Source organism: Pogona vitticeps, chromosome 2 (assembly GCF_051106095.1).
Source record: "Pogona vitticeps strain Pit_001003342236 chromosome 2, PviZW2.1, whole genome shotgun sequence".
NCBI classification, from domain to species: Eukaryota; Metazoa; Chordata; class Lepidosauria; order Squamata; family Agamidae; genus Pogona; species Pogona vitticeps.
The window spans coordinates 242,197,467-242,214,315 of record NC_135784.1 but is presented as its reverse complement, the minus strand read 5'-3'; the positions used below and the strand labels follow the sequence as shown (position 1 = coordinate 242,214,315).

Below are 16,849 nucleotides of genomic sequence, written 5' to 3'. Positions count from 1 at the left end.
GAATAGAAGACATTTCAAATGGAGATCAGCTTGAGAGACTGCTGAATTACAGTTCATTATAGGCTCTGAACTGTCTCTGGAGGCTTTAATCAGGATAAAGATTTTTTTTAAATCACATTGGATCTTTTTAATGGCTTATTTGGTACTGGTGTTTATTAATGCAGTTGTCCCTGTCAATACTTTCTGCATTTATTTTCCTCTGACCACAACTCCACCCCTGCCCTCTGTTTACAATCCCACTCCCAACCATACACACTGTATATAGAATTTCTCAACAAAGCCTTGTATATGCATTTGTAATGTTTGAGCTGCGCAGCTTAGAGAATGGAAAAGAATGGTATTTTCTCTTGTTTTCTAACAAAATAGAGAAAAGATTTCTTTGCCCAAATCTGTGGTGATGCAGTTGTGGCTTCGTCATCTTCCTAGTTTGGAGAAAGCAGTGCTGAAATATATCAAAAAATTAATCACCAGTCAGCCAAGTTCAGTGCAAGAGATGGTGTGTCTGATAAAAGGCTCCTTATTGGTAAGTGTGGGATAGTGGCACTGGTAAATATGGTTTTTCTTGTACTGTTGCACTAAAAGTCCTTTTGATAGTGCACAGAATGTACAATGTGTAGAAATGTAGGAACAAGCAGCCCATGGCCCATAGACAGGAGAATAAACAGCATAATTCATGGTTTATTAGGTTTTGATTGGGCAATGCAGTATTATTGCTAAACAATATAACATAGTTTTCATTAGCAATGAACATTATTCCTGTTTTAACTTTTAAAAATAACTTTCAGTGATTAGCTCTGAGAGAAGTCTTGATAGAAAAAGGTGAAAGCAAGCCTCTGACTAGTCTGTAGCCAGGATTGCTTGGTGCTGAGAACTAGCCCCTTAATATCCAGCAGTGCAACTAAAACTAGATAGAAAGAGAGATTAGTTTTGAACTTATATTTCCCAGAGAAATTAGTGAGCGCTAAACCAGGCATGAAACAGCTATGAAAGAAAAGAACACTTGTAGAGTTCAGTTCTATAGGAGGTTCCTTTTTATATTCAGAGGCTCAAGAGAATTTTCAGAATCGAAGAAAATATTTTAGTGATAAACCTCTAATTTCATAATTTACTACAGAAAAGCCATCATGACAGTAACAGTTGATATGAAGATGATCTTGCCTGTATCTTTATTAGTTGCCTGAATGATGTAGCACAAGGTTATACACTAGCACTCGGGAGGGCACAGCAATGAGCACTATACAAAGCTGCAGCTTTTCAAGTCTAGTCTTGGTAGTACGAGACTGCTGTGCTTTATTATGGAAGAAATATGATATTCAACACTGTTATATTAGGGCTCCAAATGTAATTAAAGTGTGATGGTCTAGTAATTTCTATTTTATGTGGTGTGCTGTTACTTACATTTCCATCCCTTGGGAAGAAATGAAATTGGTAATGGAAATTCTATAGTTACTAAGAAGTATAAAAATAAAAGATAAGTGTTACATAGGTTGCACATAGTGAAATGACCTCTATAAATATTATTTTGCCTATCAGGAGTTTTAGTTCTTTTTCCAGATGGTTAAAGGTGTGTTTCCCCCCCAAAATAGCGGTGGAATATTCACCTTACTGAAAGACTATGCAGATAATTGCATGAGGTACAGATGGAAGAGAAGACATGTTTCAGCTATTGCTAGAAAATATGTAACTATTTCATATACAATTGTACTGATGCCAGGCCAAAATTTTCACCACAGTGGTGGGTTTTATACAGTCATAGAATAATTGAGTTTGAAGAGGCTATAAAGCTATCGGGGCTGAAAGATTCTGCTCAAAATCCTCCAAGGTAGGCTTCAGCAGTATGTGGACCGAGAAATCCCAGAGGTACAAGCTGGATTCCGAAGGGGCAGAGGAACTAGAGACCAAATTGCTAACATGCACTGGATTATGGAGAAAGCCAGAGAGTTCCAGAAAAACATCTACATCTGCTTCATTGACTATGCAAAAGCATTTGACTGTGTGGACCACAACAAACTATGGCAAGTTCTTAAAGAAATGGGAGTGCCTCACTACCTTATCTATCTCCTGAGAAACCTATAAGGGCGACAGGAAGCAACAGTTAGAACTGGATATGGGACAACTGATTGGTTCAGAATTGGGAAAGGAGTACGACAAGGCTGTGTATTGTCCCCCGGCTTATTTAACTTATATGCAGAATACATCATGCGAAAGGCTGGACTGGAGGAATCCCAAGCCAGAATTGAGATTGCCGGAAGAAACATCAACAACCTCCGATATGCAGATGATACCACTCTGATGGCAGAAATTGAGGAGGAATTAAGGAACCTTGTAATGAGGGTGAAAGAGGAGAGTGCAAAAAGCTCAACATCAAAAAAACTAAGATCATGGCCATTGGTCCCATCACCTCCTGGGAAATAGAAGGGGAAGATATGGAGGCAGTGACAGATTTTACTTTCTTGGGGTCCATGATCCCTGCAGATGGTGACAGCAGCCACGAAATTAAAAAACACCTGCTTCTTGGGAGGAAAGCGATGAGAAACCTTGACAGCATCTTAAAAAGCAGAGACATCACCGTGCCAACAAAAGTCTGCATAGTCAAAGCTATGGTTTTCCCTGTAGTGATGTATGGAAGTGAGAGCTGGACCATAAAGAAAGATGACCGCCGAAGAATTGATGCTTTTGAATTGTGGTGCTCAAGGAGACTCTTGGAAGTCCCCTGGACTGCAAGGAGAACAAACCTATCAATTCAAAAGGAAATCAACCCTGAGTGCTCACTGGAAAGAGAGATCCTGAAGCTGAGGCGCCACTACTTTGGCCATCTCATGAGAAGAGAAGACTCCTTGGAAAAGTCCTTGATGTTAGGAAAGTGTGAGGGCAAGAGGAGAAGGGGATGACAGAGGATGAGATGGTTGGACAGTGTCATTGAAGCAACCAACATGAAATTGACACAACTCCGGGAGGCAGTGGAAGATAGGAGAGCCTGGTGTGCTCTGGTCCATGGGGTCATGAAGAGTCGGACACGACTTAGCAACAAAAATAAGACTGTCGAATCCAACCCCCTGCTCAATGCAGGAATACAAATCAAAGCAGATCTGACAGATTGTTGTCCAGTTCTCTCTTGAATGCCTCCAGCATTGGAATGCTCACCACCTCCAAGGTAATTGGTTCCATTGTCATACTGCTCTAGCAGTTAGGAAGTTTTTCCTGATATTCAGCCTAAATCTGGATTCCTTTAACTTGAGCCCATTGTTGTGTGTCTTGCACTCTGGGATGGTCTAGAAAAAGGTCCTGCCTCTCCTCTGTATGACTACTTTTCAAGTATTTGAAAAGTGGAATTATATCTCCCCTCAGTCTTCTTTCCTCAAAGCTACACATGTCCAGTTCTTTCAGTCTTTCCTCATAGGGCTTGGTTTCCTGTCCCTTGATCATCCATATTGCCCTCCTCTGACCTTGCTCCAGTTTGTTGGAATCCTTCTTGAAGTGTGATGTCCAGGACTGGTGACACTACTCTAGATGAGGCCTAACCAATGCCAAATAGAGGGGAACTAGCATCTTGTGGGATTTAGAGACTATATGTCTGTTAATACATCTAAAATGCAGTCACATCACACTGTTGACTCATATTCAGCTTGTGATCAACAATTCCAAGATCCTTTTCACTTGTATTATTGAGCCAAGTATCCCCCATCTTCTAACTGCATTTGGTTTTTTTCCTCTTAGGTGTAGAACTTTGCAGTTTCCCCTGTTAAACTTCATTCTGTGGTTTTCAGCCTAGTGCTCAAGCCTATCCAGATTTTTTTGAATTTTGTTCATAATCTCCCAAGGTATTAGATATTTTGCCCAATTTTGTCTCATCTCCAAATTCGGTAAGGATTCCCTGCACTCCATCATACAAGTCATTAATTAAAATGTTGAAGAGCACTGGGCCCAGGACTGAGCCTAGGGGTACCTCGCTTGTTACCATGTCTCAGTTTGAAAAGGAGTCATTGTGAGTGAAAAGAATATTCTGTTAATTTTATTAGTCTTTTATGCCTGATTCTGTTTAGTGACACTAATGGATGATGTTTGTGCAACTCTCAGCAGCGCAGGAAACATGCCCATGTGTGGAGAAGACATCCCTGGAGGGATTTATGGCACAATTTTCCAGCTCATTTCTGTTGATCAGATTTTCCTGAAACACACAGTTCTTTATTGTGGTCTCTGCATTCTCACTGAGGGGTCTGCATTGTCACAGAGCTGCCTCTTTTGAAATCCTCAAGACTGAGAGCTTTTGATCATTGGTCCCCTTCCTCCTCCTCTATAGCGCATGCTCCAGTGCTTCTTCCCTTACTTTGTTTTGTCTCCTGCAGCAGCTACAGCCTTATCTTTAAAGCACAGATACCAGTATTCTTCCTTTTCTTATATATTTTGGTATCCTTCATTAGAGCTGTTGTTCTTGAAGAAAAAAGTTACTTTAGTAAATAGTTCTTCTTTATTGCCTCTGGGTTTTTCTTAAAGTTTAAGTGAAAGATCGCTATTTCATATCTCCATGATAAGTGTATCTTTAAAGCCACAAGGCCACTGTCTCTAGAACAGTGGTTTTTAACCTTGGTTACTCAGGTGTTTTTGAACTGCAACTCCCAGAAACCCCAGCCAGCACAGCTGGTGGTGAAGACTTCGGGGAGTTGCAGTCCAAAAACACCTGAGTAACCCAAGGTTAAGAACCACTGGTCTAGAACATTTGTTGCAGTTTTCCTGCCCGTATAGGAAGAAACAGAAGTGCTTAGCTAAAATTTTGCTTTTGTGAGAAAGCCCTTGTTGCTGTGACTTCAGCAGCCCTTCCTACCTTTGGTTTAAAATAGTTGATTTACAGATCAGCTGAGGTATTGCTGGCTCTTATATCTCTGGTTCAGTGAGCTACAATTCAGTGTCTCAGGCAGGCCCCACTTCATCATTAAAGCCCGCAATATAAAGTTTGACTCTGCAACTAAGCTTATTGTGACCCTTGGCCGTGTTGATGTTGAAGAAGGAGGTGGTCAAGTCAAAGAAGGACTATCCTTCCAACAAACATACAGAAAATAAAAAGACTCGGTCAACAACAACTTCTTCAACAATTGGAGCAGGTGCAAAAACCTTCCATTGCATTGGAGGAAATCTTATAACAGCCAACCAAAGATGGCCTCCTCAGGCTATCCTTGATACCTCACTTGATAAACCTTCTTTGTCCTTGGCATTAGAGGGTGAAATCTGAAAAGAAGAAAATTTGGCCTTGCTGAACCAGCAATATATACTACTGAACAGACATGTTGGTACAGTATATTTTGCCAAACATCTGAAGATTCCTTATTGCAGGTAGGAAACTCTGAAAAACACTCTGTTCTCAAATCTCATTAATGGTTGGAAATCTGCAACAATATCTAAATGCTGGGAAAAGTTTTTATTGTACTACAATTCCAGAATACCCATCAGCATAGGCACTATCTCCATCATCTACAATGGAATAACGGGCTAAGCTTTCTAATAATGGACTGCTAGCAAGAAATGGCTTGTACATCACAAGGACTGGGAAGAATGTGTTTGGCCACAGCATGAAGAACTTAATCAGGAGGGCTTTAAACTGAACTGGAAGAGGATGGGAGACAGAGGTAAAGATAGATGAAGCCTTATGCACAATAAGAAGAATAGACTGAACAGTTCTAATGGGGATCAATAATAACATTAACATTAATAATTATATTTATATATACAAAGAAAAGCTGACACCATATCACACAATCTCCGGTGTCAGGTGTATGAGAAACGAAGAAGAACTGGAAATCTTAGTTCAGGAGGTAAATATGACTTGATTTACAGATCAGCTGAGGTAGCTGTTGGGACGACTTCCATGATTGGAATACAGCAATTGAAGGATATAATTTGTTCAAAAATAACAGAAAGAATAGAAAGGGAGGTGGAGTTGCAGTATATGTGAAAAATACACATTCCTGCACAGAAACACAGGAGGAGGAGATTGGCTGTCCAGTTGAGAACGTCTGGCTCAATGTACTTGGGGCAAAAAACAAAAGTAACTTGGTAGTTGGAGTCTACTACCGACCACCCAATCAAGGAGCGGATGCGGAGGAAACATTTGAAAAACAAATTGCAAGTATTTCAGATAGACATGATGTAGTAGTGATGGGAGATTTCAGTTATCCTGATATCCGTTGGAAGGCAAATTCTGTGAAGTATGGCCCTTCCATGAAATTCTTGGCTTCTGTGGCTGATAATTTTCTCCAATAAAAAGTGGAGAAAGAAACTAGAGGACTAGCTATCCTTGACTTGATTCTAACCAATAGAAATGACTTGGTGGAGGAAGTGGCAATAAGGGGACCATGTTCTACTAGAATTTTTTTTTGTATTCTGATTAGCAGGCTAACTAGGAGTGGACTGGATAGATCAACTGTCAGGTGGATACACAGTTGGCTACAGAATCGTAATCAGAGGGTGATGTTAATGGCTCCTTCTCAAACTGGGAGGAGGTGACAAATGGGGTACCCCAGGGCTCAGTCTTGGGCCTTGTAAACTCTTCAACATTTTTATTAATGACTTGGATTGGGGGTGCAGGGAATGCTAATCAAATTTGTGAATGACACAAGACTTCGTGAAATAGCTAAAACAAACAAAATTCAAAATGATCTGGATTGACTCTGGTTTGAAAACAACAGAACGATATTTAACAGGGATAAGCGCAAAGTACTGCATCTAGGAAAAAGAAACCAAACACACAGTTAGAAAATGGGTGATACCCGGATCAGCAATACTACAAGCAAGAAGGATATTGGAATTGAAGATCACAAGCTGAATATGAGCCAACAGTGTGATACAGCTACAAAATGCAAATGGTATCTTAGGCTGTATTAACAAGTATAGTCTCCAGATCCCACAAGGTACTAGTTCTCTATTTGGCACTGGTTAGGCCTCACCTTGAGGCCTCACCTGTTCTGGACACTGCACTTCAAAAAGGATGCTGACAAATGGAACACATTCAGAGGAGGGCAACAAGGATGATTAGGGGGCTGGAAACCAAGCCCTATGAGGAAAGACTGAAATAACTGGGTATTTATAACCTTGAGGAAAGAAGACTGAGGGGAGGTATGATAATCACACTTCAAATACTTGAAGGGTAGTCATACAGAGGAGGGACAAAACATGTTCTTGATCATCCCGGAGTGCAGGACATGCAACAATGTGCTCAAATTACAGGAAACCAGATTTCAGCTAAATATCAGGAAAAATGTCCTGACTGTTAGAGAAGTATAGCAATGGAATCAGTTACCTTGAGAGGTGATGGTGCTCCAAAACTAGAGGCATTCAAGAGAAATTTAGACAACCACCTGGCAGATATCTTTTGATTTGTATTCCTGCACTGAGCAGGGGGTTGGACTCTATGGCTTTATAGGCCCCTTCTGACTCTAGGAAAGCTAGAGAAGTGCTTTTAAAAGGTTATACTTCTCAGATTTCTGACACTGGCAGGTAAGTCAGGAAAGCTCTTTTCAACAAGATGGAAAGAAATCTGTCTTCTCCAGTCTTGGGAGCTCTTAACTGAAGGCACGACTGTTGCCATCTTGCTGAGGTAGCAGGATCAGCAATGGTAATACTAACTTCAGGGAAATGTTTGTGGGCTGGAGAGGTGGGAGAAGAGAAAGTCTTTCTTGTCTGACAATTCTTAAGCAAAGCAATTGCTAAAATCAGTAGGTCAACACATTTGACTTTTTGTTTCCATCCTGAGCCCAGCACCTGGAATATAATCTGGCCAAATACAATACAATATGCCTGTACTATCAGGGATTCAGGAAAACATGAGCAAAAACCATCAGCTCAGTAAATATATACAGTGGTGTCCTGCTTGACGATTACCTCGTTAGATGAGGAAATAGCTTTACGATGAAGTTTTTGCGATCACAAAACAATGTTTTAATAGGGAAAAACCGCTTCATGACGATCGGTTCCCTGCTTCGGGAACCGATTTTTTGCTTAACGACGATCAAAACAGCTGATCGTCGGGTCTTCAAAATGGCCGCCCGCTGTGCAAAATGGCTCCCCGCTGTGCTTTAGGATGGATTCCTCACATTACAGGCACCAGAAAATGGCCGCCCTATGGAGGATCTTTGCTGGATGCTGAGGTATTTCGCCCATTGGAACGCATTGAACCGGTTTTCAATGCATTTCAATGGAATTTTTACTTTTGCTTGATGATGATTTCGTTCTACAGCGATTTTGCTGGAACAGATTATCCTCGTCAAGCGAGGCACCACTGTATGCAGTGCAGCCTGATGGATCGTGAAGCTTTCTGTCCTACTGGGCCACTTGGGTAAAGGATGCATTGCATATCGTATAGGGGGCACGGACAGGTAGGAAACTGATATAAAACAGTCACATTTCACTTTCTGCAGATTTATTTATTTATTTATTTATTTATTTATTTATTTATTTATTTATTTATTTATTTATTTATTTATTTATTTAACTTATATGCCACTCACATTACCTGAAGGTCTCTGGGCGGCTTACAGCATTTAAAATACAATAAAAAGGCAAAATAAAAGGGCAAAATTATTAAATGCAATTAAAATATATATTCTAAAAATTGCTATCAGACCCACAGCTGATATTATTTCAGTTAAAAGCCTTCTGGAACAGGAAGGTTTTGAGCTGGCACCGAAATGTCATCAGCGTCGTCACCAGGCGAATCTCTGTCGGGAGGGCATTCCATAGTCTGGGGGCAGCTGCCGAAAAGGCCCTTTCTCTACAAGTCCTCCCTCTTATCTCCTTAAGGGACGGCTCTTTCAAAAGGGCCCCCTGGTTAGATCTTAACTGCTGGGTAGGTTCATATGGAAGGAGGCGGTCCTTCAGGTATCCAGGGCCCAAGCCGTTTAGGGCTTTATACGTCAAAACAAGCACTTTGAATTGGGCTCGGACAGCAACTGGTAGCCAATGTAACTTAAACAGACTCGGCTTGATATGTTCCCTAGCGGCCCCACCACTCACCAGCCGCGCAGCTCGATTCTGGACCAGCTGCAGTCGCCGGACCATCTTCAAAGGCAGCCCCGTGTAGAGCGCATTGCAGTAATCTATGTGAGATGTTACCAGTGCATGTGTAACTGTCATGAGACTCTGCTCATCCGGGTAGGGCTGTAGCTGGTATAATTTCCGTAGCTGAAGGAAGGCGCCTCTGACCACTGAGTCCACCTGGGCTTCCAGTGTTAGACTGGGGTCCAGGAGCATCCCCAAGCTGCGGACCCTGTCCCTTAGGGGGAGTGTTACCCTATTCGGGGCAGAGAAATGGCCCTCCAACCTGCCCTCCACCCACTAACAGCACTTCCGTCTTGTCTGGATTAAGTTTCAATTTATTAACCCTCATCCAGTCCATTATCAGGTCCAGACACGAGTTCAGCACAGAAACCGCCTCACCTGGATTGGTGGAAAACGAGAGGTAGAGCTGAGTATCGTCAGCATATTGCTGACTTCTCAGCCCAAACTTGATGACCTCTCCCAGCGGGTTCATGTAGATGTTAAACAGCATGGGGGACAATATTGAGCCCTGAGGAAACCCATGACATAAACGCCATGGGGCAGAGCAACTGTCCCCTAGCACCACCCTCTGGACACGGGTCAGCCAGGAAGGAGCGGAACCACTGTAAAGCAGTGCCCCCAACTCCCAACCCAGTCAGCCTATCCAGAAGAACACCATGGTCGATGGTGTCAAAAGCCACTGAGAGGTCCAGGAGTATCAACAGGGTCACACTCCCCCTGTCTCTCTCCCTGCAAAAGTCATTATACAGGGCGACCAAGGCAGTCTCTGTACCAAAACCAGGTCTGAAACCAGATTGAAATGGATCCAGAAAGTCTGTTTCATCCAGCAGCCTGGAGTTGCCCGGCCACAACCCACTCCAACACTTTGCCCAAATAAGGGAGGTTCGCCACTAGTCGGTAGTTAACCACCAGCCTTGGGTCCAGGTTAGGCTTTTTAAGGAGTGGACTAATTACCGCCTCTTTCAAGGTGGTAGGGGCCACTCCGTCTCTCAAAGAAGTGTTCACGGCCTCCTGGACCCAGGTGTGAACGCCCCTGGCAGATCTTTCAGTTAGCCATGATGGGCAAGGGTCGAACGGAGTGGTGGTAGAACGGACAGATCCAAGCACCCTATCCACTAGTATTGCTTAAGAGACTTCTGTCTTTTTTAAAAGAGCCTTTTAACATTGTAAACATGTGCAAGAACATTCCAATTTGAATACTGGTGTGTTTGATTGCTTGAGATTAAATGGAAGTTAGGTTTTAATTCTTTTAATAGAATGTTGTAGAGTTACAAACACCAATGCCGTCGTGCAGTATAAGGCCTGAAATAGAAAAATCCATGTGACATCAATGCAGAAAGTTAGTGAAAAGTAGTCACGTGTTCAGTGTACTCTATAACTTTCAGCTCCGCTGGGTGGGAGACAGTTAGTTGTGCACAGGGAGGCAGAGGTGCATGGTGCCCAGCTGAGAAGGAACCTTGCATATATTGTTAAGAAGATTTACAAATCGAATTGTTACACTTGTGTTGAAAAGAGGATGTTAGCGATGTTAGCTTGACTTTCGTGTTTACATTTATTTCACATTGCTACACTAAAAGCTTTATCAGAATGAAGGTGAAAAAAATCATCAGTGATTTTATTCTTCCCCATCCATTTGGCTCTGGTTCTGAGCTTTTAGAAGTAAAAAACTCCAAGAATTTTTGAAAATCCTATTATACACCCAACAACAACAACAACAAACAACCTTTTGATTTTCCTTTCTTCCATGATTGAAATCTCCTCTCCTTAAACTTATCCTTTTTTTTAGTTTACTTTAAGACTGTTCATCAGGATGGGCAATGCAGCTTTTGGAATAGGATGAAAATCAGGCCTTTTATTATTTAGTTCACTGATGATTCTTTCATCTAGCAACTGCTTCCTTTCCACGCACTTTCCCATATTTGACTTAATGGACAAACATTGATGCTGAAACCACACATTAAACACAATTAAATCATAAAATTACATTAGAAAATGTACAACATTTGATAACTTAATTGACTATTACATTAGTGTCAGTGTCTGCATCAGCGTATATTACTAATGAAGCAAAAATGTTAGTGAATCATCCATAGAATTGCTAGATTCTAAGTTGTAGAATGTATTTGATTTTGCAGAGTTTATGAAATCTATATCATGTCCCCTATAATTTTTCTTACGGGGACATTATCCAGAAGATAGGCTATTTGTTTGCTGTGTTTGCATTCTATCCTTACATCTGTTCCTACACTTAGAATGCTGTTTTACGTGCACAATTCTCTTGGGTAGGTTAGTTTGAGTAACAGTGACTCATAGAAGGCCACAATAATGAATAATAAGATAATTTATTTATTTAGGAAATAAAATCCCACAATATGTTCTGAAAAGATAAAGCTGCCAAGCTTGATTACTAGAAAATGAAATTACATGCCACCACCTTTGTATAAAAGACACTGAACGTTCTGTAGAATAACTACTACTTGAGCCGATGCTGTGTAAGACATTGCACTGCTTCTACTTTTTGTTATTTTATATATATCCAGCCAATACTCTTGAATGCAATCACAGTGAGTATTTATGTAAATCCAATTGATTCATTAGATCTACTCTGAGTGCGAAGAGCAGTTGGATTTAAGCCACTGAAATTTGCAGTTGACAGTCTTGAACAAGCTGCAAGTTGTTTTTCAGAAGTACTGTATGTGAAAGAGCCAGCTGTGAATACTCATGAACACTAGGTGGCACATATTTAATATGGCAGCTTAAATGCAACTGTATGGCAGAAGATTGAGTGCAACATGAAAATGAGGTGCCATCAAGTTCTTTCAGAGACATGTGAAGGAAAAGTGAGAAGATGTTTAGACTGATTACTTTCCCCCCTTTATGCTCAGTGAGAAAGCTGTAAAAAGTATTCGTCCTCCCTCTGAATCTATGTATTCATTATACACCGAAGATGGTATAGCTGTTTGTAAATTTCCTTGGGGCTTATGTGTTTAAACATTTCAGAAAAAGCTTTTTGTAACCTGAGGACTGGATGGATCTAAGTTGGAACAATTTCTAGAAACATTTCCTGGAAATAACATTAATCCATATTTTCATTCGTGAATCTACTTTTTAAAAAGCAATCTTAAAGATCCCACAAGTTTCATGGCCACTGTTGGGGGCCAACTGTAGCTTCTTGATGCTTGTAGGGGAAGGGTGTGATTTCAGTCCCCTCTTCAGCCAGTGGTTTGGAACTTATGACCCATCTCTAAACAAAAGGTGGTCAGCATTCTGCCCCCCTTTCCTTTCCCCCTTCATTTGAAACTCAGAGTTTCAATTTGGCTAGGGGAAAAACACTTTATATTAATACAGTGGTGCCTCGCTTAACGAGCGCACCGTTTAATGACAAATTCGCATAGCGACATGTTTTTTGTGATCGCTAATGCGATCGCATTGCGATGATCGGTAAGCGTTTCGCTTACCGATCTTCGCATTGCTGTTTTTTAAACAGTTGATCGGCGGTTCCAAAATGGCCGCTGCATCCGCAAAATGGCAACATGCAGTGTTTTTGCGCACTGCCCTTTTTTACCGGGCAGCGAAAATGGCGGCCGGATCGAGGATTCCCCACATAGCGGTGAGTTTTCGCCCCAATAGGAACGCATTAAACCCGTTTTAATGCGTTCCTATGGGGTTCCCCCCCCGCATAGCGACGAATCCACATAGCGACGTTAATCCTGGAACGGATTAATGTTGCTATGCGGGGCAGCACTGAATACATAATTTTAGAACTACCTACAAAAAGTTGGTGCATAGGCTGGGGAAGATGAATTAGCATTGAAAGCTCACTTTATTTTTTGTTTTTCTTAATAGTTTTCTTAATCACCTCTTCCTGCATTTGTATTGTTTTGGGTTCCATACAACCTTGTCCTGGTTTTTTCTAATCTTAAAACTGATATTTTATGGGGAGAAATTCTAGTTGTATCGTTGAAAAAAGTAAACAGCATCAAGGTGATATAGTGTATTTGTATTTTCATGAAGGTAGCTGTTTACCAGCAGTTCTTAATAATGAAGACATTACTGTGTATCATCATCATCATCTTAGAACTGCATAGCTGAAGAGTCCAGCTCTGGAGACACACAGTCAAACAATCCTATTAATCACTAATAAATCTAAGGATTAAACCAAATATTTTGAACATTTCCCAAACCATATCTATTTGAAAAAAGTCATTTCAGGCTTTTATTTCCATCCTGAGCTTTCTACTATGTAGACTTAGATTTCTTGGACTAAAACTGAGAAGCCTTTACCACTAGCTCTGCTGACCAGGATTTCTGGGAGTCACAGTGCAAGAACACCTGAGGACCCAAGGTTGGAAACCACTTATGTAGACCACTTTTCTCCAACCTGGTACTTTCTGGGTGGGTTGGGCTCTGACTCCCATTATTCCCCCAAACAGAGTCAGCTCATTAAATGCTTTGGATGTTCTAACATATAAAGAAAAAAAAACTAACGGCAGGCATAGTATAGTAGTTAGAGGATTGGAAGTGCCTCAGGAATTAGACTAAGAAAATCTGGGTTCCATTGCTTGAATTTACACCTAGAGAGTAATTTTTGGGCCAGGCATTTATGGCAAATTTTATTCACTAGCTTGTTCTAAGGATGACAGAGGGGAAAAGACAAGATAAAATTCAAATAGACAGACTTCAAGGCAGTATTTACACGATAAAGTAAAAGTGTGCAAGAGGAACAGGGCTGTGTGTATTAGTCCTATCGCCAACATCACCCCATGTATGCTGGAACTCAGTCACTGTCCTTTTCATACAGAGCAGGAAGGGATGGAGGGAGTAGCTATGTACGTTTCTTGGAGAAGCCTATGTGCAGTCAAGAATATATGTATGCAGACTTCCAGCTTTATGCTGCGATGAGAGAGCAGTATACAGTGGTGCCCTGCAAGACGATTGCCTCGTGGGACAAAAAACTCGCTAGACAAATGGGTCCAGCAAGGGTTTTGGTGCCTCCCAAGACGATTTTTCCTATGGCCCTGTTTTGCAAGACGAAGCCCTGGGAGGCTTCTGAAAGCGGTGCTTTGCTGGGGAGGCGGTGTGTGTGCTCTTCTCCGCTCCGGCCCCCCTCCCCGCCTCACAGCTGATCGGTGCAGGGTGTCAGAGGCTTCTCCGGGCTTTCCCATCAGGTAAACAGGCAGTGGAAATGCACCCGGGGAAGCCTCTGAAAGCAGACACAAAGAAAATAAATTGGACATAAATTAAACACTTAATTATACTTCAAGGAAGGAAGTTTGGTATTACTTTGGCATTAAACTTAAGGAATTTTCCTCTTAAAATTATTTTAGCCAAACAACGCTGGGAGTTAAACTGTTATGGCTTCCTACAGTGTTGGCAAAAAGCTCAGAACATGACCTTGAATACTCAAACTTGGAAGTCTGTTTTGACTTTCCTTTTTTTCTGAGAACTGATTAAAACATAGACAATTAACTTTGGAACATCTAATACAAACATTGAGTGAACAAGGCTCTCAACTTATGTCAGAGACTGGGTTCAAAATTAACCCTGAAGGTGATCAATTTACTAAAGAGGACTTATTGAAGCATTTATTGATGGAATTGGATTGACTGCTCTAAGCTACTGGACATCTTTTACTTGAAATACAAGTACTTGGTATCTTGGGACATAATGCTACAACAAGGGAAATTTGGGGATGAAACAAAATCCACCCTTCAAGCAATCTTAAAAATAGTGAGATCCCATAACGAAGAGGTGAAATCATTAAAGGAGCAACTAAAGGACTATATTCAAGAGGAGACAAGGAATAATGAACAAGGAAATGTGAGGGTGGCGGACGATGTATGCCAACCAAAAGAAGGCTGGAGGAAATCAGAAGGGGAAAATTAGATTTAATTCTAACCCTAGAGCCGAGGAGAATTTTAGCTGTGTTAAGAAAAGATAAGGGGAGAAAATCTGCAGAATTTATTAAAAATAGACTGGAAGATCTACTGGAGATAGATCAAGTGTATAAAATGTTTTCAGATGACACAAGGGATGGTAGAATGTTTAGAGAAATAGTGACAATAATTGGGAAAAGACAAATAATAGAAGGAGTTACTTAGAAAAATGAAAAAGGGAAAAATATTAAGGTGGCCCTTAACGTTGAAAGTATATACTTCAGGAATTGTACAGGGGCATATCTTATTTATTTAAAAAGGGAATTAAGCTGAAATAAGAGATCAGTAATCGGGGTAAAGGCATAACAAGGTGGTTCTTAAGGTAAATTGAAGCTAGATATAATGATGAGGCAAAACAAATAGTACCATATTTTTCACTCCATAAGACGCAGTTCCCCACAAAAAAAGTGGATGGAAATGTGTGTGCATCTTATGGAGCGAATACTGCCCCCCTGCCCCATCACTGCCTTCCCAGGCCTCTAGAGGCCTCAGAAGGCCCCACCCCACCCTCACCATCACCTTCAAAAGCTTCCCCGGTTTACAAAGCACCAGCACCCCGCCGCTTCTCCTTCCTCCTCCTGCCGCATGCCCTGTCCACGGAGCTCCTTTGACCTGCAGGCCCCACCCAGGGTGTTCGGTGGTGCTTACTCATGAGTAGACCCGTAACTTTGGCAGCCCTTACTCATGAGTAAACCCGCTCCTTTGGCAGCCCTTACTCATGAGTAAACCCACACCTTCGGCCCCACCATCACCGACACCCTCCTACCTTAATTGCCGCTGCTGAGATCTTTTGGCCTAGGAGCCACACATGTAGAAATGGAGAGTGCCTGCCCTTTGCAAAGATGGTGGCTATGGCTTCATATAGGGTTGGGAAGCTGCAGCTGCCATTTTTGGAAAGGGCAGCCTGGATTCCCTACAGCACCGCTGGGAGGTATGTTTCTATGTTGCTTTGTTTTTTGGTGAGTTTTTTTGTTTTCCTCTTCTAAAAATTATGTGCGTCTTATAGTCAGGTGTGTCTTATGGAGCGAAAAATACAGTACTTAATGAATATACATTAGATATCATATTGATACTGATATAGACATAGAATATGTGGAGATAGAAATAGCCAAACAGAACAAAAGAAAATCTATATAAAATGCTTTAGATAACGTTTATTATGTGTTAGGAACCTACTCAGTTATTATTGGTATAAAATACAACATTTGTCGTTTAAATCACCTCAAAATTATATAGATTTGGAATCAGAATTACTTTTATTAGATATGTTTCTAGAGGATTTTGAGAACATTGTCCCTGAGAGCAATATTATGATAGTAGCCAATATTGTATACTAAAATACACACACGAACGGTTTAAATGTTTTTTAAAATGTATAGATTTTGAGCAGACAGTTATAAGCAACCCATGTAACATGATGCTGAACAATCACGGATTGAATGTAGATAGATTGAAAAACTAATAAAATGTTTTTTTTAAAGAATATATGTGTGTAGAAGCCTTCTTCAGCCCACCCCAGGAAATCCTAGGAATTAGTTTGTGGCTCCATGAATTGGTTCCTCCTAATTCGGCCATAATTATACCTACTGTTAGAATTTTTGTGGATGTACAAGAAAAGCTAAGACACCAGCCAGAATCCTATTAGTCACACTCATTAGCATAAATTTCTATAGGAAGTCACCATTAGTTAAAGTGTTGATGGTTGTATTTTGGGTCATATGCATGATGCAAAGTAGTACTGTGCCCACTTAACTGGCGGCAATTTTCTGCTGAAATCTGTGTTGTTAGGATTATGCCAGTATTCAGTTGGATTCTGGCCACCTTAACTTTAGAGCTGCTCTTATAGTCTGCAATGAAACTGACAG

General features: G+C 41.1%; 1 protein-coding gene across 7 annotated transcripts in view; it reads left to right on the top strand.

The window, feature by feature from the left end:
* FANCC (FA complementation group C) overlaps positions 1-16,849 on the top strand; it is a 102,879-nt gene that overhangs the window by 61,180 nt on the left and 24,850 nt on the right. For all 7 annotated transcript variants that reach the window (XM_078386170.1, XM_078386169.1, XM_078386168.1 and 4 more), the window contains one exon: positions 367-523. In XM_078386170.1, coding sequence (XP_078242296.1) covers positions 367-523 — 157 coding nt within the window. The remainder of the gene's footprint in view (positions 1-366; positions 524-16,849) is intronic.